The sequence below is a fragment of the Sparus aurata genome, chromosome 5 (assembly GCF_900880675.1).
Source record: "Sparus aurata chromosome 5, fSpaAur1.1, whole genome shotgun sequence".
NCBI lineage: Eukaryota > Metazoa > Chordata > Actinopteri > Spariformes > Sparidae > Sparus > Sparus aurata.
Genome location: NC_044191.1, coordinates 21,409,371 through 21,436,525, shown reverse-complemented (window position 1 = coordinate 21,436,525; position 27,155 = coordinate 21,409,371). Strand labels below are relative to the sequence as shown.

General features: G+C 40.9%; 1 protein-coding gene across 3 annotated transcripts in view; it reads right to left on the bottom strand.

The window, feature by feature from the left end:
- Nucleotides 1-27,155, bottom strand: part of ksr2 (kinase suppressor of ras 2) — a 111,911-nt gene that overhangs the window by 40,537 nt on the left and 44,219 nt on the right. For all 3 annotated transcript variants that reach the window (XM_030417439.1, XM_030417438.1, XM_030417440.1), the window contains 7 exons: nt 21,176-21,348; nt 4,679-4,748; nt 3,259-3,342; nt 2,846-2,931; nt 2,433-2,453; nt 2,043-2,152; nt 18-186 (listed from right to left, as the gene is read on the bottom strand). In XM_030417439.1, the coding sequence (XP_030273299.1) occupies nt 18-186; nt 2,043-2,152; nt 2,433-2,453; nt 2,846-2,931; nt 3,259-3,342; nt 4,679-4,748; nt 21,176-21,348 (713 nt within the window). The remainder of the gene's footprint in view (nt 1-17; nt 187-2,042; nt 2,153-2,432; nt 2,454-2,845; nt 2,932-3,258; nt 3,343-4,678; nt 4,749-21,175; nt 21,349-27,155) is intronic.

Here is a 27,155-nt window from a genome sequence, read left to right as displayed (position 1 = left end):
CTTTCACATTCTAATACCTGTCAAGTTGAACTGTTTCTGTTGCCGTGCCGACTGTGGGGAGGGATGTAGTGGTGACGGGGGCGTTGCACTGCTGGGCAGGGGAGGAGCCGGGGAGGACGGGGTGGAGGAGGTGGTGGATGAGGGATTACTGCTGGAGTCTGGTTGGTACGGGACTGGGATGTGATCCTGAGAAGAGACAGAATAGAGAGCGGTCAACAGAAGCTTCACTTGAACCTCAGTCCTGGAGATTTTGCAAGTTTTAGTCAGCTTGCACTACTTATTGTTGGCCTCTTTATGAATCATACCACGAGTTTCTAGATTGATTTTCTACCTTCCAGGCAGCACTTGGTTTTCATTAATTTCAGTACAATATAAAAATCAACTTGCAGAGACTTGAAAATTGCCTGACAGAGGTAATCCATCACACTGAGCAATATGCTGGCTTCACTTTTTTGACAAAGTTATGTTATCGTTATCGTGTGGGGCTGCAATTGCCAACAGCAAGCATTTTAAAATCTCCCGTCAGGGGTGCATTAAAGGATGCTCCAACATCCCCAAAATATAAAGTTTGCTAAAACTGACTCAGAAATACTCTCATCACATTTGACCATAAATTAATCATCTTTTTGCTGTGACAATTTCCACCTCCTCCTGGGTTAATCACAGCTGCTCCAGACTGAACTCCAGGTCTATTCCAATGAGCTCCTCACTTATCTGTCACATCAGTTCTGAAAACTGAACTTCTGTAACAGGTCTCTTTGTTAAAAAAAACGCATCCTTTCTACATCCCCGACCACTGTCTAGACTCCAATCCTATTTCAGTTCAAATATTGGCTTAATGCAGTGATTTCATAATGGAGCCTAATCACCCACAAATAATCACCACTTATCAGAATCTGAGGAAAAAGCACTTAATTCATTAAATCGTCTGAAAATGTAATCCAAAAGACGGAAGCAGACATTACAGTAGTGTTGTGGAAGAAATGATAGAGTTTCTCCTGCTAATCTAAGAGCATCAATTGAATGATGAGAATAATATAACAAAAATAATCAGGACAGCACACTTTCAATCTAATGGATTATCTTCCTGAAGTAAGTCTCAGCAAGCCGATTTTCACAGCCCACTGAAATAAAGCCAAATCAATGGGTGCCATGAGGGTGGGCTATCAATCGTAGGATTTAGGTTTTGTTTTGAGGAATGATCTGGACTGATGAAAAGTGTATGCAATTTGGAATTTTGTCTTATCTGCCCAAATAAAATGGAAATTATCATCAGCTGCAGGAAGCGATCAAACATTTGACAAATTAAAGCAGAAAGTAAGAGAAGTAACTTTTATCTTCTTGGTATCTTAATCTAAACAATCATATATTCACCCAGCTGGGTCACATGAGAGATTGTGAAAGGTTTAAAAAATGTCTTGTCTTGACATATTTGACGTTGTAAAACAAAACGTGTAAATCTCCTAATTCTGTTGAATTTTGATGATTTCCACATATAACAAAACACTTTACTATGATGTCGTCATGTTAACATATATGATGTTGAAGTCTATCTCATCTCCACAGTTACAACTATGGCAGTTTGATATTGCAGAGAACAGCAAGACTCAAATGTAAAAAAAAAATCTTTAAAAATAGATTTCCACATGATCTGGTAATCCTTTAGCATCAGTCGTGTATTTGTAAAGGTGTTATTTGTCTTTTCTGTTATATTTAAACACATTTTCTTTCTGAGCATTCACATTTTGGTTCACAAGATTCCCCATCGCTGTGTTACCGCCACAGGAATCCTGTGATAAACTTTTTTTCGTCCCTGGAACTGAGAAATTTTTAGATGTGCTGCAAAATATCCGATGTATGACAACAAATCCATCTGTGCAAACATCAATACTGCCGAAGATATTTTCGTACGGTTCCATGATCCCCTGGGACAGACAAGGATGACTCATAACCATTTTCCTGCCCCCCAAAAATGGAGGAGATGTAATATGTAGGACAGGTTACACACAGATTGTAATACACGGCTTATTTTTATTACTCACCTTGTTGATTTTGTTGGTTTTGGGGAGCGTCTGACTGATGTGCAGGTCTGTGTACCTGAGCGGGTTGTTGATGTCACATGGCACTGATTCGGTCCGTACCAGACGAGCTACTATAGAAAAAAAAAACCACAGGGGAACAATGAAGCACTGCGGGAGACTGAAATTAAAACAACACTCGCCTAATAGCTTAAAGAAAATTAGAGGGAAATTCTTTATCACGGCCTGCTTCTCATGTGAAAATGAACAAACTGCCCTTTCTTGAACACCATCCATTTGTTATCGCATACAGAACCTTCATTTAAAAAAACGTTCCTTAAGCAATGTCATTAACAAAACTGTCACTTTCTCTGACTAAAGCAGGGTAGAAGAAGTCTAATTAGTGTGCTTTACCTTGAGTTGTTCCTTGGTGGTCTTATTTGGAGGAGAAATAGAGGGAGGGCGAGAAGAAGAGAAAGGACAGCAGAATCTCAATTCCGATAGCAGATAATGGGAATTTTTGTCAGTGCAGTCCGTGTCAGTACAAAAAGCGCATGACGCAATCACTTCTGTCAAACCTAAGTGGCTTAATTAATCAGCAGGTAACTCTCTATCTGTCACAGGCTCTCTCACTTTTTTTAAACGGGGCCTTGACTGAAAACTGAGTTCAGTTTGGGATAGTTTTACAAATCCTGACAATATACTACTCTTACACAAAGGGATATAAAAGTAATATATATGAATATGCATCATAAAGTCACTCGGGTCACTTCATTTGTAATACATTTAATATAACATCTTGCTCATAAAACTGAAAAAAAAACTACCTTTGAGGGATTCTCGTCCGCCTCGCTGTATGATCAGTAAATGGCAAGGTGGGGCTTCTTTGGTGCATTTGTTGTGGCACTTCAGCCTGAGTGCACAGAAAAAAAAGGACAGGAACTTTCACAGAGTGTTCACTTGTCGTTGCCAGAATATTTACACAAGGATGAAACCGTTCCAAAGTGGGAGCATTAACATGTAGAAAAAAACAGACAAGAGATGCTAATTGCTAATTTATTCAAGTGACATGAAAACAAAAGGGTTCATGTCACCTCGAAAAACAATCAAATGGGAAAAAAACAAACAAAAAACAGGCAAGAGGACACACTGACTTAATGGGAGATATCTGTGATCGGACACAAATCACTCCAATGCAATCCATCTGGTACTTAGGGCAAAAACCAATGTCGGTACTTACTTGCAGTTTTTACATTTCAGTCCAAACAACATTCCCTTTCCACATACTATGCATGTCTGGGACATCCAGTACTTTGTGGAAAACCTGCAGGCAAGAGAAGAGAGAGGGAGATAAGGTTGTTAAGCCAGGACACCACTTTCGGCTTGCACATCTACTATATATGACATTTTAAAGCTGGTGTTTACCGTGATAATATTGCTTCTGACTTTTTTACCTTTACCTAACAGTCTCATTCTGACACACAACTTTCGCCAACCAGGGCCTCACATTCCCTACATAACCTTTTGCGAGGATAATAGATGCCTGGAGGAGCGGCTTCTGTGAAAGTATTTGCTTTCCTAATCTCCCTCACCTGCTGATTTAATCATGGCCCATTTCATTTTCATCTTTCAGTGACCCTATGCGAATGAACATCTTAACGCAGACGCTCGGCAGCGCAGGACAGAGGCCACGGGGCTTACATCAATACAGCGATCAGCCCGAGTGATGGGAGCTCGGAGGCCTGTGCCACTCCTAAAGGGTCCGACACGGTCTCTTCTCAAACAAACAAATCCACATTGCGCTCCGTGGTAGCAGCCAATTCCCTGCGTAGATTGACTGAGAGGTTCAGGCACGTATGCGACCACTGGCAGTATTTACGGATGCGACGCCTGGGTGCCAGCCGAGCCACTCGCTGGCTAATGGCAGGTGACTAATGTATTTCGACAGAGTCCAAATCTCTTTATTAAGGCCCCTCCTTCACTTCAATTGAGAGGCACGACTCAATCCAACACCTGACACATATTTTTAGTGGACTCTTCTGTCAGATATGAACAGCAATCTGACATTAAGGGCATACTCTGCATAAAGAAATGTTCTGTCTGCACGGCAGAGGCTCTAAAGCCAGAGCGGCGCATTGTGTGCCAGCGACACAAATGCACTTAGCTTAACAGGCCAACAGTGCGATCAGGGGCACACGTTTGAAATATGCAAAATTGGCACGTCGAGGAGCTCGTTGGATGGAATAATTTCTTTTTCTTTTAAAACCTGCCTTAATCTTCAAACAACTGCTCTATAAATTACACTCGCACTCGGTTCGGCTGCGTATGACGAGGATCCGAGCCCCTCTCTCTCTCCGCCTCGCTGACTTTCAGCAGGCGAAAACACCCACGTTCTGGAGGTTGCCGAGATCCCACAACTAATACAGTATTGTTTTACTTTTCAGATCACTCGCGTTCAGAGTCAAGCAGGTTGAGAGAGACGGAGGAAGGCAGACAACAAGAGGAAGAGAATTGAGATGAGTTATGCAAGAGGCCCTTTTTTTAATTGGACTGGCATTCTATGAAGAATGAGTTATGCATACAGGCAAACGCTCTCTCTCTCTCTCTCTCTTTCTCACACACACACACTCAGTCACCCACGTAATGTCCTTCAGGCCTACCTGTGTTTTATTGAGTTTCCCAGATCTCTTCGGGGAATCTGCGGGGACCAGCGAGGCACTGAGAGAGTGTCTGAAGAGCAAGAGACAGGAGGCAGTAACATTTAGTTAAATAGCAAAAGTGAGGGAATGTCTGTTAGAACCGACCACACGTCTTGCATTAAACACTCGATTTAGCACATATGGGCAATGGACTGACATTTTGTCGTTGGATTTAATCAGCTGTTTGTATATCATGCATATAGTCATGAGTCACTGTCAAGTCATCATTGTGAATGAGATGTCATAGATAGATAGATAGACAGATAGATAGATAGATAGATAGATAGATAGATAGATCTAGTATGCTCTCTCAAGCCTTAGGGCTGACAACATGTGACAATCAAAAATGTCAAGGTCCTATCTGAATTGTTTGCATGTCTAGATGCAGATATTTCGGCATAATGAGGCTACTTTGGTGCTACCTGTATTCCATTGCGAGGCACTCTCACTTCAAAAAGGTTTACACAAACAAAAGAAACACACGCTTGGTCCATTAGTGCTCGCAATGACTGAGCGGCCCAATACATTTGCACGCTACCTTACAATACGTGGTGAGAATGGAGGCACACACAGAGTCACCTGTGTGAAGGCGGCTCCATGCGTGGGGATACGGATTGAGATGATGATGGGCTCGCTGCTGATAATCCAATAATGAAAATATTCATGAGAAAAACGCTGACAGAGTCATAGGTCATTATGCAAGACCGTTTTTGTTTTCAGTGTTTTGTTTCAAATTCTGCAGAAAAACCCCACATTACAGGCCTGTTAAGGCTTCTGCTTTGATATACTCTTGACCATTTAGGAATTAATTAACACAGTCAAGCAAAACATGACACTGAAAGACGTATCAATACAATCTTTCCCCCGTGTACTTACTACACCAACAGACACCCTTTGTAATGTAGCATTGCAGTACCAAAACATTGACGTGCTAACGATGGACATCAAAAAAACCAGGATCAAATCCGACACAGCAGCAGAAAAACAAATTCTTTTTTGTATTCAGCAATGGGGTTGTCGCAGATCAACCAATCAATAACCATTTCTTGAGCCACAAAACGCTTCTTTTAAATATACGGTGGAACTCCCCAACATCTGTAAACAGACTTTGAAAATCAGCACACTATCCCTTTAAAGTTGTGCGTGTACATGTCACACTTGAAGTGAAACAGGCTTATACTCTGTTTGTAAGCAAACACACACTCTCTCATCTCTCATCGTCTCTGCATCTTTTTGGCTGACGGTTCCAATTTTCAGTTGGAATGTGTGTCTTAAAAAAACAGCACAGTCAATGAATGTGCAGCTTGGAATTGACAAAATAAAACTGAAGAGACAAGGAAATGATGGAGTCAAATATGCAATAAGGGAGATGTTTTCTGGAGACCTTTGTGCAGATTTATTCACGAATACTATGAATGCCAGGAAGAGGGGAGTAGAGGGGACTTGAGATCTTTGTGTGTAGGTGGGCGGAGAAATTGTGAGAATGAAGAGAGAAACACAAGCAGAAAAACGATACCTCAAAGTTCTTTCTTCATCACTGAACTAAGACCTGAAAACGGAACCGCAGTCCGAGCCGTGCAATGTTTAGGAGGACAGAAGAGGTTCACTGCAACTATGCAGAGAAGAGAAAGAGTTGGTTTTGTTGGGGCTGGTTTTGTCAATTTGCATATTCACTTCATGATGTGTTTTTACATGCCAGAGAAACCATTAAGGTTGAGCGTGAAGCTGGTAATGTTCCTCCTGGAACCCTAACATGAGGAATGGAGCTCTTCAAGTTTCAAAACTTGCAAATCATAAATCAAAAGTTTGTGATCGTCACATTCACGATCCTGGAAGCTGTAGACACAGAACAACGGTCGGAAAACAAAATATATATTTTTTAAAAAACATCACTTAATAAAACTCACTTAAGAACAACACCACCACCCAACAAAACAAACATTAAGTAGAATTTTCACCAACAGCACTAACGACGGCACTTCCAGCAAAAAAGAGGGAGAGGAAATCTTCGCGTGACTCAGAATTTTCATCCTGTGAGGGGCTCAATCAGTCCTATTAATTGATTACGGGGCAGAGTCGTTGACTGTGCTAATCTCATGGCCCTGGTGCCATACAGCATTTCCTGGTTCCTGAAACACCCTTCCTCCTCCTCCAGTCCCTCCAGAGGCTTGATGTCTTCTCCCTGCACTCCGATGCATCGCTCAATTACACTCAATCAACCTGATAACTCAATACGGAGGGGGAAACTGACATCATCTGCTTCTTGTCGGCCTTGTTGGCGACTGGCAGATGATTGGACCTGTCAGTGGCGCGGACAGGGCTATCTATCATCGTGTGGGCCTGCTGTTGATGTTGCTGTCTGTCTTCTTCTGTCTGTCAATCTTTGATGATCCAACCATCCCTCAGGCAAGGGGCGTGTCGATTTATGGCAGTAAATACTCATGAGAACAAAGACGCTGACACACATGCCTGTCATGTAGAGCCTCAGCTTGAGTGATACCAGACACCTTGAATTTTTGGCATTCCCTGTAAAGACAAGCCTTCAGAGGTCCGAGCTTATTCACAAGTAGTATGATGAATAATGCTATTTGAGCTTTTGATCTTTTTTTTTTGTATTTCGTGCATCGATGTGGAAACATATATTTTGGTTCGACTTGCACTGATTTAGTTTTAGTTTGAAGATTCTTTCTCTCAATTTAATGTTATACGTTTAATGTCTGTCCTTTAAATATGCAATAAGTGATTCATCTCATTCCTCGTTCATCAAATACAGACACTTTTGCTTGGGCAAGCCACCAATATCTGAGATATTGTACCTATATGGTTATCTCCCCAGTCGTTTTTAATGGCAGAGGTGGACTGAAACAGTGCAAGCACTTAATCCAGATAAGAGCAATTTCTTTTATCTCATTGATACCAGCCTCATTATTAAATGTTCACACTCTTTGTACCATGTCAGAGCTGTATTAACTTACTGCTAATGCAAAACGCACCAGCCTACTGTCTCTGCTTCGTACTAGAAGACAAAACACTGGGTGGATTTTACTGTTAAGCAGTCACGGGGAGGGCGTTTGTCATCGTGGTTAACGATCAGTTGTCAAAAATGCATCTACAAAACAAGAAAACTCACTTCACATTCACTTCTGCATTTTTCCTCCTCAGTAGGTTGTTACATTAAGAGCTGAAACCTCAAATATGTAATTTTACTGCTTTATACTCTTCAAATCAAATCAAATAATTTTTATGTATATAACCCCAAATCACAATCACACTGCCTCAGTGGGCTTTAAAAAACAGTACAATGAAGCAACATCCTCTGTCCTTAGACCCTCGATTCGAGTGAGGAAAACTTGCCATTTTGAGAAATAAAAAACAACCTTTTAACAGGGGGAGAAAAAGATGGAAGAAACCTCAGGAAGAGCCACAGAGGAGGGATCCCTCTACTGAAGTGGTGCTATAGTGTAAAAACACTACTCCCAGCATGTGCAGCATGTTATCAGCTCCTGGTTCCAAGTCCTATAGATTTCATTTTGTATGCAACATTAGATTAGTGGGTCGCACTGCCAACAGATGCACGATCTTCTTCTTCCTCCCCACTCTGCAGCTACAAACCAATCAGTATGATGCAATCCAAAAGGGAGCATGTCTCCACTCTTTTGGAAGGACAGGCTCAACACCTCAAGTTAAATCATAATACAGGCCTGGTGAGAGTATCTGGGGCCGAAAGGAAAACTGACACCCACAGGATGGAGATGAAGTCTGTTTTACTGATGGGAAAAATCAGACCTAATCTTTAAATTGATATTGACTGTTTGGTTAATGGTTGTAAACACATCAAACGGACTGTAAGCAACACCCAGTGTGAATTTCTATCTGCAACCGCCCTGACACCAGCAAACGGGACTTTGAAGATTCCACCGTTTTTCTTTCTATGGGAGCCTGACAGATAAGACCAGGGGCTGAAAATCTGCCTGCATACCAAACAGAAACACCTCTACCTTTGCAGCAACCTTTAAAATCAATATGAAGTGATTGTTTTATTCATTTGACATTATGCTTTCAACATAGTTAAACATAGTTAGACAACATTCAGTTAAAATTCTTGCTCATGGTAAATAAAATCCCATTGTTCTAACACTTTCCAAGTCAGAGTTATTCATTTAAGGTTTATAGCATGTGACGAATACTACAATCTACTCACCATGTATAGATAACTGTTTTTGCAGTTATACATATGTAGACTGAGGAAACAGGACATGTCTTATTACAGTTAGTGAAGGAAATGTTGTAGTCACATAGTCAGGAACTATTTACTTGTTGTTCAAGCAGTTTTTTGCATGAAGTTAACATTCTTTATGATAATTTACCTAAAAGAAGAATTCACTCATATAGATGTTTTGGTTCCTTGTTTCTTTCTATTTTTGTTTATATAGTCTTAGTTCCTTAGTCTCTTATTTTTCTTATCCTTTTGTCCTTTTTTATTTCTCTATCTAAAAGTAGGTTAAACCATCCTTTCAAGCTGCTCATGACTGGGTTTATGGCAAAATAATAATAATAATAATAATAATAATAGTCTTATTGACAGTAATGATTACTGATTAGAATCCATATTGAACTGATTATTTCCTCCACCATTCTCCATTTCCTCATTCAAATCACTATCATCATTTACATCGCCTGTATACGGTAACCGTTCATGTCTGACAATCATTTCACATAAATTATTTGTATTAATATTTACCCAGTTAATAAACATTTTCATTTAGACCCAGTCATGGTTCTGTGTATCCATTTGAAATGGAGAATGGAGATCAATCGATCGAGAAGTCACAGATATGAGATATTTGGTTGATAACTTAAGACATTGTTGATTTTTATTTAAATGTTCCTCTTCAGAGGTGGTGCCGAGTGTAAAAGCATTGCGACTACACTCAATGTAGTATTTGCTGTATTATCAAACCACTTTTGATTACCATGGTAACCACAGGTGTTGCCTACACAACAAGGGCTGGAATCTAAAAAAGCGTTAACACCTCAGGATCACGTGGCACTGGCAGATTTTATAACCATCTGAAAAGCAATACCAAAAAAAAAAAATTCATAAGCAAGGGTGTGTATTTCATGTTCATAGTATGTGTGTGTGTGTGTGTGTGTGTGTGTGTGTGTTTGTGTGTGTGAGACAGATGAGCCTGCAGGAGCCGAGAAACAGTAAGGCGCCAGACAACAATGTCCTCCTCCATCTTGTCTGATTGGTCTCAGTCTAATTAAGCTGAGGCCTTCCTTCCCCCCCCCCCCGCCCCACCACTGACTGGTCATGTGACACGTAGCAGGCCATGGGGTTGAGCTGTGTGTGTGTGTGTGTGTGTGTGTGGTTTAGAGGAGCTGTATGTATCCAGAACATTTACCAACCAGGTCATGGTAATGCTAAGTGCTGTATCGTAGGCAGCTGGACTTTTTTTGTCTTGAAGACATTTCCCCTCTCATCCAAGATGCTTCTTCAGCTAAAACCAACTGCAGGGGAATAGCAGGCTTTTAAACCCTGTGTGGGAGTGTCCTTACAGAATCTTTAAGGTCATGTGTGAATTCTGAGTTTCAGAGTTGTCCCTCAACTATCGGGCTGAGACCATGCCCACTACGACAGAGGGGAAGGAGAAAGATGTAAAAAGGAACTTAGGGCAGGATTTGTGAAAAAATAAACATTCATTATAAGTATTTTAATGCTAATGGGTGATGAAGCGTTCAAAACCAAAAAGAATGAGCCCACACACATATCTCCCCATTGCCTTGAACAGGCTGTGTGCTGCATGATGTACTGCTATTCGGGGTCCGAATTTCCCGCGCAGCCCTGCGGACGTGACGTTATTTGACGCTGAATGCGCGTCCTCGACGGCTTTGAGACCGGAAGAAGACAAGCGCGGTGGACCGGAAATACTGTTTGTGTTGTTATGGACTCTGCTACGGCCGGAAAACGACCCACCACCACACAAAGTCCACTAAAAAGTAATACGAAGAAGAAAACGAAGGTTTTTATCAGTAGCAAGTCGTGAGTCTAAAAGAAGTTATGACTAAAGCCGGGCTGGCACGCGAATATACATTGGATATGCCTTCGACTCATGAAGGCAGCTTCAGCTTGAACTGGGACTGAAAACGGATGCTGACATGGCTAATTTCCTCGTAACCAGAAAAGAATACATTACAGGTCATTTTTAGAGCTTGATTTGAAAATCTTATGAGATCACCGAGGACTCGGAGTGAGCTAAAGTGCAAAGTAGCGTCAGCTTCTAACGTAGCGTTAACATGTAACTTAGTCCACTGCTTGTAACACTGAGAAGTTACAGACTGCGCAGTCTGAAACCGAATAGTTAGAAATATGCCCTTTTAGATATGGGACCGAAAGCCCAACTTGTATCTGGGAGCTGACGTTAGCAGCTGGCTGTAGCAACAGGCTAACGGTTTGTTTGGGTCTATGTAGTCATATTAGCCGCTAGCTACACACAGCGAGCCGGCTTCCCGGCTGCTTCGTGAGTGTAGGGGATACGGCTATCAAATCAATTTTATTTATATAGCCCAAAATCACAATCACATTGCCTCAGTGGGCTTTACAATCTGTACAGTGAAATATATCATACACACAGCACCGGTTCCCGTCTCGTTCCTGTCCCTGGTAAATACAGTATTTGGGGTGTACAGTAACGGTATTTAAAGGCTATGGCTTGGGGGCTATTGTGTTGACGAGTTGATGATACTGTTGTGATGTAGCTGAATAAAAGGCAGTTTAGAGCTAACCGTGAAGTGCACAATGTAAACGAGCTCAGGTGGTGCTATATAATAATTGATATTGTGCGTGTCTACAGGTCTGATAAAGTTGTTATTATTATTGTTATTATTATTACGACCTTGCTTGTGAAGCACGTCTGTGTGGTTGAGTCCTTTGGGGTGGGTGGGCTAAAAGAGTGGTCTCAACTCATCAATAGAGCTTTTAGCCTTTATTTTTCTCGTGTTGTACCTTACACACAAGATTGCTCCAGACATTATACATTACGTTGTAAGTAAAGCAGGAGAAATTGTTTGTAAAAGTGAAACACACAAAAGTACTGACTGAGGCAAGTATTTTTATATTATTATTGTTACAGGCAAACATTGCATGGCCATAGTTGTTCTGACCAAAGAGAAAAGACACCAAGGTAGCAAGTCCCAGCCAGCTTGCTGACTGAGACTCTAACTTTTTAAAATATTGCTGTTTTCCAGCTATCAGAAGAAGCAGACTCCTGAAGCTGCTACTCGGGGAAGTAAGGAGATGAGAGCATCAACACCTAGCAAGCGAATAGCTGCTAAACTCTCTCATCGATTATCACCAATTGAACCAGTGTCTGAGGGGTTAGTATGTTTTCACTTTCTAAGTTTTGGTCATTAGGAATTTCAATCTTTTCAGAATATAGACAAAACATTGTAAAATGTTATAATATAACATAATAATTACCAGATTTGATTATGGAGCATTGGTATGTGTTCTAACGCTACTGTTCTCTTCTCTCCATAAAGGCCTCAGCTACATGATCCAGACGTGAGCAAGAAAAGAGAGAAGACAAGACCGTCTTGTTTACCACACATTTATTTTATTATAAACATGTAAAAAAAATACAAAATAAAACTTTGTACATACTGCAAATTTGAAAAATACTGTAAACTTTGAAAATAAATATAAAAATATATAATGTACATAAATAGTTTTTATTTTTGGATGAAAGTGGAATCTTTGGCTAAGAAATGTTTTTTTTTTTTTTTAGGTATTGTGGTCACAGGGACACAAAACAGGAGAAAATATCAGTCAGGCACCCTAAATGGAGCTTCTTTGTAACCTGTGTAGTTTGCAAAGGGGTCAGGGAAGTTTAACCAGATAAGAAGAACACAGCAGCTCGGTATCGGCCTTCAGTTCCCTCTTCTCTGATGCCCATCCTGCCAGATCGTAAATCGGCGGTAGGAAGCAAACCGAAACTCTCGGTTATCGCTGCCCACATCTTGGCTGTCCTCCAGAGCAAAGGTGTTGTTCCACGTCATCCTAACCAGACGCAGTGTACCCTCATCCAGGCAGCACATCTCCATGTGTGCCACTCCTTCCAGAGTCAATTCCAAATCCTGAAACAAAAAACATTGAGAACAATACTAATAAGAATAACTTTAGTAATCCTCAAAGTGATGTTTTGATTTTATTTGATGTCATTTTTATTCTGATTCAACTTAGTATAATACCAGTTATGACATAATGACATTTGTGTTTTCCTTGTATTTACTTTGTTATGGCGCAGTGCTATTCATACCATTTATATTGTCTTATAATGGAAATGATTTCACAAATGATCTCACTGGCACATAACACGTGGCTTGAGATATTGAATCATACTATTGCTGTTACATGATAATGACTGCACACTAATGTCAGCTTGTTAGCAAGCTTTATCCAATGTTATAAATATTAGCTATGTTGGTAATTACCACAGTCAGAAATTAGCTGCAGCCACAAGCCAAATGCTCGTCAAACACCATAACATTGTTAGCAGTCACATTAGCTTCAATCACAAAGCAATGGTTATCGCTAGCTTGTTATTCACCATGGCTGGTGAAATTTGAACTTTAGTAACCATTTGGCCAGTGTAAGGTAAGCGTACTTTACATTACAACTGTCGTTTTGCTGAATTGATGCGCTAATGTTGTCAAAGAAACATACTAAAGCTGCACTAAGATAAACACTTAGTTTACTTACTTCGTCTCTTGACATCATGCTGTTCGCTGATGTAGGCTACCAAGGTAGTTCCGCGGAGGTATGCGAGGAAGTCTTGCAGTAAACGGTCGCGTGAGCAGTGAGCAAACAAATAACCGTGTCACAGCATCAGCTGCACTGCTGTGAAGAGTTCATGCGCGCTCCCGCGCCGGCTTGGCTGATGGCTGCAGTTACCCAAACGGCCGTCGTGTCGCTATTGAGTCTTATTTCGTGATCCTGCCCTAAGTTCCTTTAAAGGAGTCATCACCTTTTTTTTTACGTATCCAGTCCCCCTTAGATCGCTTTGGATCAATTCTTAAAACTTATTAGAAAGAAAAAAAAATCAAAAATCAAACATAGAGCTTGTTCTGACACTTTTTCATACCGCGACTTTCTCATACGAGATTACGCACGAGGTTTTGACTGGTCCGGATGTGCATTGTATTAATATGTAATGAGGTGCGCGTTGATTGGCCGCAGGAAGGACAGAGCCGGAATGGGGGGCTAGCCTGCATGCACACAGACTCTAAAACATAAACAGCCCCCTGTCATGGCGCACACACTAAATGACGAACCTTACGGAATTCAGGCATTTATGTACGAGCCTTGTGCGCTATTCCTGTTCGGAAAAAGAGCAAAAGCGAAAAAACTGAGCCACTTTCAAACTCCAGCTTTTCAGGCAAGTTTCAACTGAGGTCCAACACCAATATGCATGTTTTAACAAGAGAAATTGCGATTTCCGGGTGATGACTCCTTTAACAACTGATAACTGAGAAACTCAGGATCTTCAGTAAACATCAAATCAAATCAAAAAAGACCCTGCGATCCACTTAAAAAATCAGAAAAGAGAAAAATCATTCCTTTGAGGACAACAATGTAAACATATTGGCCAGAGATGACAGACAGTTTGAAAGAGGAGTAAAAGAATGACCGTCTTTAAACAGAGGAGGTGGCCTAAGACATTACACATCACCCACCTACAATGCTGTACTGAGCTCTCTCAACCATTCACACTTGGGCTCATCTAGCCCTAGCAACCCACATGAAGGCTGGTTGGGTCAATGACTTTGAAACTCATGCCAACTCCAGTTAGTCAGTACTGACGAAGCCTTCTGGATGAGAGGTGAACGTCTTCAGGAAACTGAAAACTTTTGGACTTTTGCAGCGACACTTTGCTTTGTACTGCTGGAAACAGCTCTTTTGGCCACTGACAGGAAGAAGTTTGATGCTGAACTGCTAAGTAAACAGCTGTTAATGCTAACATTGGCTAGGGACTGTGCATTTCCCAGTTTCTTAAGATAGTGGTGGACGCCCCAACTTTCTGGTGCTATGCTGCCCCCAATTGATTTGGAGTATAAACTCGACAGGTGGCCAATTCTTACAAAAAGCACCTTTTAGAGAGAGAAATGTAACTACACTGAGAGATGAAGGGGTATGTTTCTGTCTTTGTGTGGGTTAAACAGAGGGGTGTGTGTGTGTGTGTGTGTGTGTGTGTGTGTGTGTGTGTGTGTGCAGAGAAAAAGAGACTGCTTGAGTCTAGGAGCCAATCTGGAGCCAAATATAGTTTATTTGACGCTAGACTGAGGTGCTTCTCCAAGTGATTGACTGCTATTCCCTATGGAGAGAATTTTTTAAAGCAGGTAAAACAGAAGTGGAGCGAGTGACGATTAAAACAACAAAACACAAACAATGACAGAAAAAAAACAAAAAAAAACACATCAACCGTAATTATTCTCATTATATACCTACTATTGTTATGTAAGAATCATCAAGGTCCTCCGGCTTAGGGCAGAGTGTAGCACCTCTGCAGTTTAGATAAAAGCTTCAGTCAAATGTGTGAATGCAATCAATGGCGTAATTGGCACTACATCAGATAGGGATAATCAATAGCTTAAGGTGGAAACGCTAAACAAATTCAACACAAGAAGGCAGCATGTCGATGTGATAAGAGTCTGACATGACTGTATATATGGTGGACTGTGCAGAGCAGCAGCAGAAGTAAGCAGGACTGTAAAAAATGCGTGGGTGTTTGCTGCACAATGTTCTGCATTATAGCACATGAGTGTTATATGAGCGATACATTACAGGCTGTTGCTCACCCGTATCTTCATTGTTTCTCATCCGGGGGTTTTAATGAGACTTTCCAGGAGGTGAAAGTGCAAAGCTGAACAAGTATGCATTTGGAGTGGCAGCAAGAAGCAAACTAAGGGAAAGGGTGGAAATAGATCAGATGGGGTTTTATTTTTTCTTCTATCCGAGTTTAAGGAAGAGAAAAAAATCCTCCGATGAGCAAGAGACAAAGCCAGGTTGCTCAGTTGCTATGGCAACAGCTACACGCCGATCAGCCTTTTTACAGAATATTGTGCTGTCATCTTTGATGAGGAGCGAGAACACACATGCGCGCGTTTACAGATAACCCAAATACACACACAAACGCACGCAGTCCGTACGATTAAACCGACAGTACAAATCACAGCGCTGGAAAAAATAGCAATTATCTTAGATGAATCAAGTGTCTCCGCACGGCGTATAGATAGTGGGATTCTTAAAACTACGTGGCTTTAAGTGTGCCAGTGAGACACAGGGAGGAGGGACGGGAGAACAGACGATGCCCTGTGGCCTAATGGCTCGATAGTGACTTCCTCAGTAGGAGAACTGAAATGGCTCGGAGCAAGCAGACGAGTAAACCGGCCAACAGACAGAGCAGGTTTTGGTGGTGAGGCTGATCTGACGCTACAGAGGGCTTTCGTGTGCGCAAAGTAGTAGTGGACAACACACTCCTCGTTTTACAAATTTGCTGCCTCATTAGGACTTTTTTCCATCTTGTATCAAACTATAACAATGGCTAGATAAGGAACACAAAGGTGGACTGGAAGGACAGATGGAAAGCTCAAACATACATGTACCGTAGCATTCAGTGCATCATGACCAAACAGCGCTGTGTTCTACAGCAAGCAGCCTGCTGACAAACAGTATGGGAATGAACCCATCTGATTCAGCTTTAGTGGAGAATTCAATTTTGTTAATATCTGTTGCTTTGTTAATATCTTTGTTGCACTACCCTCCCTGCTGGTTGGAAATTAAAACAAATAGTTTTCATTATCTAAATTAATAGTTTCTGAGAGTAGAATTTGCAAAATTCCTTGTGCAGTCAGTGACAGATATTTTGCACAATAGCAAGACTTCCATGCAGATGCAGTAGCAGCTGATGTCAGACCTGTCCTCCTTTCCTAGGAGCGAAGATAGCAACTGTTGACCAATCCACCTCTTTATCGACGGGTGTTTATGACCTCCTCAGCAGGGTGTCATTAGCTGGAATGTGACTTGTGCTTGATGCAAGAGCAGTCAGTGTCAGAGTCAATAAAGTCCCACTAAGAAAACATTTTCACCTGGAAAACTCATTCCAGGTCCTTGTCTAAAGGATACAGAGCAAAAGCCAGAAAATCACATTATACAAGTAAAGACACCCTTTTGTGGGGCATTTAAGAGCTACGGTTTAGATTTTTGGACCAAAGCGTAGTTGCAAAATTTAATTTGTCGTCTTTTAGCCAGTGAACAGTGATCAAAACAAGCTCAAATCTTAACAGGTGAGATCTATCTGCTCTATTCTGTCTTTTAGTTGAAAAAGAAACTGCATATTCAGCTTCTTTGACATGTCAACACCCATGCCCTCATACCTATAATGGCAGAAAACAATATTGCTGAATAACATTCTCAAAACTGTGCACCTTTGCTGAAATACTGAATTGACGCCAACCCCGAATATTCTCCTCAGCCAGCTCTTTTTCCTCGCCCCGTTTTAAATTTAGACATTATTTGTAGCCATTTTTATTTGCCGATTCTCTAAGGGACCTCCATTGTGGTGCCACACTTGGTTGCTAGGAGATCCGTGACGCAACTGCAAAGCGTCTATGCGAAGTTAGGGTGAGTGGGTGACGTCACCAAAACACGTCGAAATAAACAGAGTGCACAAAGCGCATGAAGAACATTTAAGCCATTTATATCCACAAGCACACACTCACAGACTCCCACACTCCCCTCCTCTCTGCATCTCACACACTCACAGACACATACACATCGCTTTTGCAGCAGGTGCATGTGTGTTGGTCGAGTCCCAGGGCTGGTGCTGGACCTCCAAGTGGACGCAAGGCATCATCGCAAGTCGGGGCGTCTGAGCTCAAACAGCCCAAGGCGCTGGAGGTGAGCTGTCCGTGGAAAATGTCCCTCTGTGGCTACCATAACGTTTCACATTTAAAACAAACAACCACAACCCCTGGAGCAAGAGCGAAAACACTGAAAACTTACTACTTAATATTCACCTTGACCATGAGGGTAAACAACAAGAACAAAAAAAAAACATTGAGATGCTCCTTGCTTGCAAAGAGTAAAATAATTTTTTTGAAACATCTATTGTGCAAACAGGAATGTATCTGCAGACAGTCAACATCAGATTGACCATGACAACAATGTTCATGCATCAGAAGTCTTACAAACTGATTGCAGTTTTATAAGAGTTAATATAGGGAATTAATCAATGAGATAAAGCGGTAGATATCCAAGACCCTGCACAAGGTGCGCAGGGTCTTGGATATCTACCTCTTTATATAGGTATTCTGGACAATAAGAATTATGGTAATGCACAGGTATAATCAATAACTTAAATAACGAGTGCTTTCTATCTAGGTGAAGCCTACTGTGTGGACACCTATGCATTAACTCTATTTAACCAAAATAAGTGTGAGTTTACCATGTGGATGGGTTTAGAGAAATGTTCTCAGGATCAGTTATCAGGACTGGGCTGCTCATTATTAGTGCTACATAATGCTGTGCAGTCAAAAGCGATGAGAGATTCCTGTTTTCCTCAGAGCACAGCGAAGACCATCAACACAGTTCACACTGCGTTTGTTTATTTTATGGTTTTAAAAAATACTTTTATGGTATTATAAAATCCGGAGCACTTTGGAAACAAAAAAGATGATAGCGGCATGTTCATCGATCAGCTGAGGTGAAAATTTCATAACTTTATACAGATTAAAAAAAACATAGTTTGCGTATCGATTTGTCTAAACAAAGAACAAGCGCATGGGTTAGTGTCCGGGTGGGGGGGTGTCGGGGCTGCAGAGGAAAACATTAACAAAAAAGGGTACGATTATTTATCATTTAGTCTATAATGGGAGACATGAAAGCAGAAACCAGCAGATGTCAGCCATCAGCACATCTAATCCAAAACAACCTACATCCTTTCTCCAGAACCCAACTGTGTGTCAAAGGCCACCCAAGCAAAGAAAGCCTCGTGTGAATCTTTTTTGTAATCTAACAGTACCAGACTATCATAAACAGTATCTCTGGATGGAAAGGCAAACCAACTCATAGAAAGGCTGGGACGCTGCAGCTTAGACTGGACACTGACTCATCCCACGCAGACAGAGTTTGGTCACCTCAACCAGTCTTGTGTCCCTCCCCTGTGTTTTTCATTCAGGACGACTAGAGAGATGAGCGATAATGCTTTGGGCTGCAGGGCCCTGACGTACGAGATGGCAGTGACACCATAATCCCAAACATAGACCCTGCACAGATGTTTAGCCTGGCTTACCGGGTGCACACAGGCTTGTCCGCATGACCACACACAAACAAACACATAGGCAGCGTCTAAAATAGGAAGACGAGACCCCCAGGGCAACTGTAGGAGAAAGAAGAAAATGTTTCATCCTCAGGTATTTATAAGTGAGCACATTAAACACTGGCCTCGAATGTTTCCCTCTTCTATTTTTGTATTAATAAGCCTGTTTTTCGTCACGCACACGTCATCCGGAGAACAAATTTTAAAAATCACTAACAAATCGAGTGAATTAAAAAACCGAATTACTTTATTTAATCATTGGAAATGGATGTGGTACATTTGCAAAAAAAAAAAGCACTTTCAGCCTGAGGGGGTAAAGCAAATGAAAATCTTAGCGCTTTGACAATAAATGCAATGATCACATTACTTTCTTTGCCCTCTCTTTACCCCTTAAGGCCACTGCTGAAAACATAACCAACAAGGACACGCAATGTAGATACGTTTATACTCAAACAGACATCACTTGCCTGTTTACAACTGCAATCGACAGCAAAAACAAAGTTCTGAACAGTCTAATCTGTATTTGGGGGAAACTGTAAAACATGTCCTGGGGGAGAAGCCTTATAACCAGGTGAGAGATGACGTCAGAGAAAGCGTGCCCAAAAACGGAGCGGTAGGACCTCGTTACAAAACTACAGTCTTGTTGAATAAATACTGTTATACGTTTTTGCTAATTTTTTACAACCTGGAGAAAGAAAGTAAGGTATTTGATCTAATGGCCTATTCTCGAGGACTGTTCAATGCTTCTTTATTGGTTAATAATGCCATTGATTACAACAGTTAAACCTTTTGTAAAGAGTTTCACATTACAACGTTGTACTGAAAGGCCTTTTCATGATGGTTTGGACCAAAAAGATTATTTCAAATGTGTAATGTGGAGCATAGACCTCCACCAAGGCCAGTGGTCCACTCTTTCATGATATGCACATCTGCAAGAGCAAAGACTTTATATGTCTAAATATATTTCCAAAACTATAGCAATATGTCAGAATATATTTGCATTTTCATAGGCATAACACAATTGAGTGAGTGCTCTATAACAACTACTTTCAGTATGAAGTTTGAGCAGAGACTTACTGGTACCTGTGAACAAGGACTTGGTTTCAGAGTTTTTTCCAAAGTTTTGTCAATATTGAACTTTATTACCATCTACTGGACTTTAAGATGCACTGTATGGCATTATTGTTACAGGGCCAAATTCCCTTTCTTGCAATGTTAACATGAGTGAAAAATACTGAGAGTATCCAACACGTGCTAGAGATCCACTCCAAAACCTTCCATCGAGTTTCATGAAAGTCAGCCCAGAGGTTCTTCTAATTCTACTGGCAAACAGACAAATAAAACAACACAAAACCCTTTGGCGGAGATCATAATGCACATTTGTCTACAGTGTTACTTGTAATTCACACATGAGTCTTTTGTCTTTTGCATCCTTATTTATCTGTCCTCACACTCATATGGCGTGTGATTATTCCAGTCATGCCTCTCCCAACAAATATGCACTGCCGTGCCACACATACCTGTTAGTTGAGGTCTGTAACTATTCACAACACTAAGGGACAGCCATTCATCACCCCTATCCTTGACAAACCTCCATTACTCCCCATCTCCTCCTCAGTTTAATGGCTTCCGCAGAATGCCCATAATGCATCAGCCAATAAGGCTGCAAATGTGCAGCAACACACCACCTCCGGTCATTATGGCACGGCCTGATTGCTCATTTGTTGCTCTTTCCGACACAGCTGTACTTAAGCGTATTCTAAACAAAACAAATTAAGGTGTTAAGAATGTTTATGGGTGTGAGCGCTGTGTGGTGCTATTTAATTCTCCGTTGTCTTTAAAAAGAAAATAAAGGCTAATTTAAGCCTAAAAGTCAGACCTAGTTCGGTTTTTACATGCAGAGTGCACCAGACCTTTTAACATATGTAGTAGAGAGCAGAATGGCAAACCAGAAATAAGACATAGCCTGAGAACCAAATAAGCAGATGTCAGAAAAGATTAGAATATGAAAGAGTTATATTATTAAAAAAATCATGAAAGCCAGAGTGTGAGCTTATTAAAAAAAGAACATTACACTTACTTGCTGAGGGTGTTTCAGCATGGACAGGAGGTGTGGAGGGGATGAAGGAGGGGAAGAAGAAGGATCGCAGAGATCGTTCAGTGTGGAGGGGCGAGCGCTGCGTGGGAAGATTCTCACAGCTGCCCACACTGCTGTGGATCTTAAGGTTCAAGGGCTTGGTCTTCTTCTTGGCTCTGAGGGAAACAGGATACAAAAAAAAAAGAGAAAAAGATGACGATGACAGATTAGTGCTGTAGACAGGCTTAACTGTTTCTTTCTTTGTCTTGGACACACCAAACAAAAGATTTCAACAGTAACAAATTTCTGCACTGAATGTGAAAATATGCTACAAAATGACGACGGGATGAACTGTCAGCAAAACAACAAGTATTTCTGCCTTTTTAACCACATTTTAAAACATTAAAAATGTTTCAGTTTCAGTGAGAAGTCAGGGCGCAACGTCTTTAGGCACAGTCGCACAATTTTTTCATCCACGATTGTCCAAAATGTACACAGACCATAATGCGATGCAGCTGCAATACATGACTCCTTATGGAAAACCCTCTGCTTATACCAGCAACGGTTATCATCCCTCAGCCTACACACACTGTGACCCACAGCTGAATGCAGCACATTCACGCTGGCTTTGGAGGGGTATCAAAGCCACTCTGGTGGACAACAAATGGATGAGAGAAAATGAGAAAGGTGCACCAGGAAAGGTTGATTACAAAAACATAATCGCAATATAATTCCTGGAAAGCAGTAAATGTCTTTCTTTAGTATAATTAATTCTAAAAGGTTTCCAAACTTTCCATTACACATACTACTTCTAAATCTAAACGAGCAAGATCTGAATAACTTGTAATTTTGCACTCTGGGCGTCAACAGATTAACAGCTAGACTGTAGGTGTGATAGCATCCTAAACCGCAGTAATTATGGTGTACTGTAATGACATAAATAGGGGATTAAGTCATCATGATACAGTGTGTGTGGTTAGCTGTCATGTTCATAATTCTGACTACAAAGCTACTGGCATCAGGCCGGAAAGAAAACTGCTGACAGGATGAAAGAAGATGCATGATAGAGCGACAGAAAGAAAGAAGAAGAAATGCAATTTGAAATGTAACTTCACGCATCGTTTGGATCCTTAGTTAGCTTTTCCTCTCTGTGTCAATGATGGATTAAATTAATTGTTAGATATCAAGTTGAATACTTCATTTGTATATTAGGTGATCACAAAGCAACTTGAGGTTAAAATATGATTAAAGACAGGATCCGCTGTTTTCTGATTCCAGTTATGTAATTTAGAGGGAAAAAACTTTTTCTCTAAAGATGTGTCACTTTCCACAATAGTGGGACAGGATCTTAACCACAACACATTATAACATCATTCATATGATTATAAACAGTCGGTAGATAAATGTTTAGATTCACAGGTGGTTAAAAAAAAAAGTGGTGCTGCATTTGAAAACTGTGTGGGAGTGTTAAATCATGCAAAATGCCAATTTCTACATAATATTTCTTTAAGATTCTACAGTCACGCTCGCTTGCATAGCTATGAGGCTGTACTAAAGCACAGCAGAGCTTCAAGCTAAATGCTGACATCAGCATGATAAAATGCTCAACATGTAGATGCTAATCAAGTATAATGTTTACCATTTTAGCATTAACTAAGTACATTTACTGATCTGCACAAAGACAGATGGGGCATGTCAATAGTTCAGGTTGCTGTAACCAGTCATATAAGTATTTTTTTAAGGTGGAAATTTGTTCTGATGGCGCTTATATTGAAACTCCATGGGTCAGGGAAGCTATTACAAATCATTGTGAGGGGGACACAAACGTTGTTGAGAAAATAAAAGTCAGGAGGCCACAGAAGTCCCTACATTCTTCCTCTGGAAGAAATTATATTGGCAATATTAGCAGTATTAGTAGTGTGTACAGTTGCAGTGTGCAGTTGTTTATTAGCTCTCATAATATTCCCAATACCCACACAATATCATTTTTTTATCTGAAAGGACTAAATCATAGCCAATACTTTTTAATATACAGTTTTTGTAATGCAGAGAATGAGTGCTGTACTGCATCAGGTTAAAGAAGCAGCAAGTAAACATGGCAAATTCTCAGAGAAAGGCAGGTTTTCAGGGTGACAGCTATTAATGCTTGTAAGTCTTATCGGTTCTTGAGGAACTTTCATGCGGCCTGAGGATACGAAAGCTGCTCAACCAACTGAGGAGCATTGAGAGCTTGAGCGTGAGTTTGAAAGGTTTATTTTGTGACAGGAGTGATGAGATCGAGGCTTAATGAATTCCCTCTTTGGACTGAGCTGGGGGGGGGGGGGTGTTAACACCTAATACCCTACAGCTGTCTCTGTGGTTACAGTGCTACTTTTCTGCAAAAGCTTGTAAATTGCTTGAAAAACATCTTTTTAAACAAATTTTGTGTCAAATCCCAAGTCACCAATAATTTCACATAATCACCGGCTTGTGTTTGTCAGCCTGCTTCTTTTTGAGAGACCTGTCATTTGTGAAAAAATGATTTTGAGATAATTAAGCCTGTGGTGCAGACTGTCTTTGTTAGCTTGTCATACAGCACAATTTGTTCATGTAAAACCTTTGCGTATTTCAGTATGATATCACCTGTGACTACACAGATCCTCTTTAAAACCGAGTGAACTAAGTGACACAACCCACACAGATTGGGTCATCATGATGAAAAAACATTTGATTTGATTTATGATTTATAATAATCTCTTGACCAGCTTTTAATTCACAGATTCTTACAACCACCGATGTATTTATTATAAATGAAATTGTGTATTATCCAGCTAACTCTGGGTTTAACTCAGGCTTTATAGTAATCAGGAACTTGTGGCTCACATCTGGCAAACAGGAGCAGCATTTTTCCTTGTTGGTTCCTGTGCAGAGCTTGATAAACACTTGACAAAAGCCTGACATCAGTGTTAGTCACGCCTGTGACGTCAATTGGCTATTGATTGGGGCCCATTGGATTGCCTTTTTTTTGAGCAAGGAACTCCTGTTGCATGTCATGAGTTGTAGTGTTTTTGTTAATGTGGGCAGATGTTAACACAAACTTATTGGCCTATTTTTGAACCAATGTGACAAACAGAAAAAACAAAAACCATAAAAGGAACAAGGCCCAATACAAGCTAATCCAACAATGTTGTTGTTGTAATGTCAGCAACAGGTGGGTACTCGTATTCTCTTTTCACCCCAGTGACTTTGGCAAATTGGTACAATTACAAGCACCATATGCAAAATTAGGTATTAGTAGTGCCTGACATATATCCATAGATGAATACACAACTCATTGGTTTATGTTGGAGAAAACTTTAAAATGGGAGTATTACTCTGAAAACATGTACATGAGGTACTGGCTAAGATCTGGAGTTGGTCCTTGGGACCCCTCACCAAGTTCTGAGGGGTCTTTTGTTAAAAGTTTTGGGAGCGGATTATTGATGTTTATTCACAATGGACATCAGATATAATGACTTCTCCTGAAAATGTAAGTGAAACTGATATGAATTTGTGCGCTCCCCTCGAGGAGGCTTTTAGCTTCATCCTGCAGAATGCCTCAAGTTGGGCAACATCAGATTTGTATATCAGTAAATTGACTTGCAAGCTGATGTCTGAGGGATGAACAGACGCTTACACAGCCTAGACAGTGAAGGACAGAGCAAAGAAAAGTGGTGAGAGTGAGCCAGACCAACAGGAAACAGACCACAATAAGAAAAGCTGTAGACAAGAACCAAGAAAAAAAGTAATATGGATGACAAACAGAGCGAAACAAAAACCTGACCAGAAAAACAGAATAAAAACAAGAGCAGTCCAATATGCAAACAGAAGGGAAGACATCAGTGGACGTCCAGGCAGAGACAAACCTGGAAGTGGTAGGCGAGAAAACATGAGAGTTTCTCCATCGCAAACAGACTTTTTAAAAAACTTGTCAAAAGGCTGTGAGTCCCAACTTTTCATGCAAAGTAACACTCATGAAGTGTTAAATCCTGCAGGAATTTGTCTTCCCATGTTAGTCTCTCACTCCCTAAACTGAGTCATGCAATTAGACCTGTAAACCAGCCCAGCACTTCACTCCCATCTCCTGCAATAAGGAAGCAGCCTGCAGGTTATCACTTCTCCGTCATAGAGCTTTTGTCAGCTATTCCGATTAGCCCACTTTATGCCATTTGAATCTAAATTAAACCATTCATCTCTCTGTATGCATGCCTTTATCCTAGCGCCGAATGATTTGTAGATGCTCAGTGAGGAAAAAACGTGCAAATGAATGTGGAGAGAAGGGAGAGGATTCCCAATCTCGGTTTTGAAATGGCTGTGAAGGCGGGCGGAGGGGGAGACTGACAACTCCACAGTTGTCAAAGCACCTATTCAGATACCTTTTTCTACTCAGCATGTAAAAAGTTCAGGGAAAGAGAAACTTAAAGGAGATGCGATACAGAAAGACAGAAGAAGAGGGAGGTGGGTGACTTGTCAAGTGTCAAGAGAAATCAGCGAGGTGTGAATAGTAGAGTTGTCCTTTGATCTCGCCTCGGTTTGTACATCACGAAGCAGTTCTCACAGATGGAAATCACTGCATGTTTGTGTCACAATTCAGATAGCATTTCTGAGTCTTTTATCCCACCAGGTCTTCCTTACTGAGTAAACAGGAACACTGAAGATGCTTTTTTCACAACATCATTCAGGCATTTCCATATGACATATTGTAGTGATTAAATAGCCTGTTGTGTCACGTTTATTACCTGCTGATCTGCTGATTTCTTATTCATATTCTCTCTCCCTGATACATCTGGTTTTCTCTGCAATTTATGAAGGTGCAATATTTAAGATTTCAGTTCAAAGCATACATATATGAGCTAAACTTATCAACAGAATGTGAAGAAATAAAAGTTTTGACTTTATGTTTATGTACTGTGTTGCAGTTATCATGCTAACCAGCTAGTCAGCCTCGGTCCAAAACTTCAGTGTCAGTGGTGTCAACATCACCACTCCCTCTCGCTGCTCCGAGCTCCAGCTCAAACCTGCTAGCTGCACGGCTAATTAAGCTAACTTTCTAAACAACAGCTACATATAGCAGCAGTTACACTATAGTCCCACTATAATAATTCTGAAATGAGTGAAAGTGTAATCTGTTTGCATAACATAAATTTGTGTTAATCCAGCGATCATGGTGAGTCATAGTGTTTGCAGATGATAGCTTGTTTTTCTTGCTGATCATCACTCCGAACTCTTCAAATACTCACATTTTGGGATTTTTGGGAATGCTTTTGAACTGGTGGGCCACCGTTCAAAAGCATTAGTCTTGGATGAGTTGGGAAAAGGCACAGGTCTTTGACAATTGGGGAAATCTTACAAAATCAACCAATTAGGATACATTAGTCCAGATCAAACGCTTGATTTTAAGTTTCCTCGATAGTTTATATGTTTGAAAGATAAGCTTTCCCCCGCCCAGTATGCAAGCAATGAAAAAATTTCAATCATACACACGCATCTATCCGCCCACTCCCTACACATCCACTTCCCCCCACACTTGCAGAGGCACTAATTACAGTGACACCTTCAAGAAAAAGTTCAGTCTGATCAAGGACGTAGGGGAGCACAGAACAGCAGCGATCATTCAAAAGACATACTTCCTTTATGATGACATATCAAGAGGACTTTAAAAAGGCAGGGTCATGAATATTGCACAGCTTTCTGCCTAAGTAGCTAGAAGTTGCTCATTATCCAGGTGGCATATCACAACAGTGATGCTGTGATACTGCAAAACACTTGAGAACTGTTTAATTAACACTTGCGTCCGTCTAGGAGAGTGAATTTTTTGCAGGATTCCAACTGCATACCTCCACTTTTTACCTCAGGAATATGCAAAGAGCTCTGCCGAGACCCATATGGCAAGAAAAGCACCCTGTTGCGTTTTATGCAAATGGACCTGTGGAATATTATCACTGGCAGCCACTGCTCTTTGCCG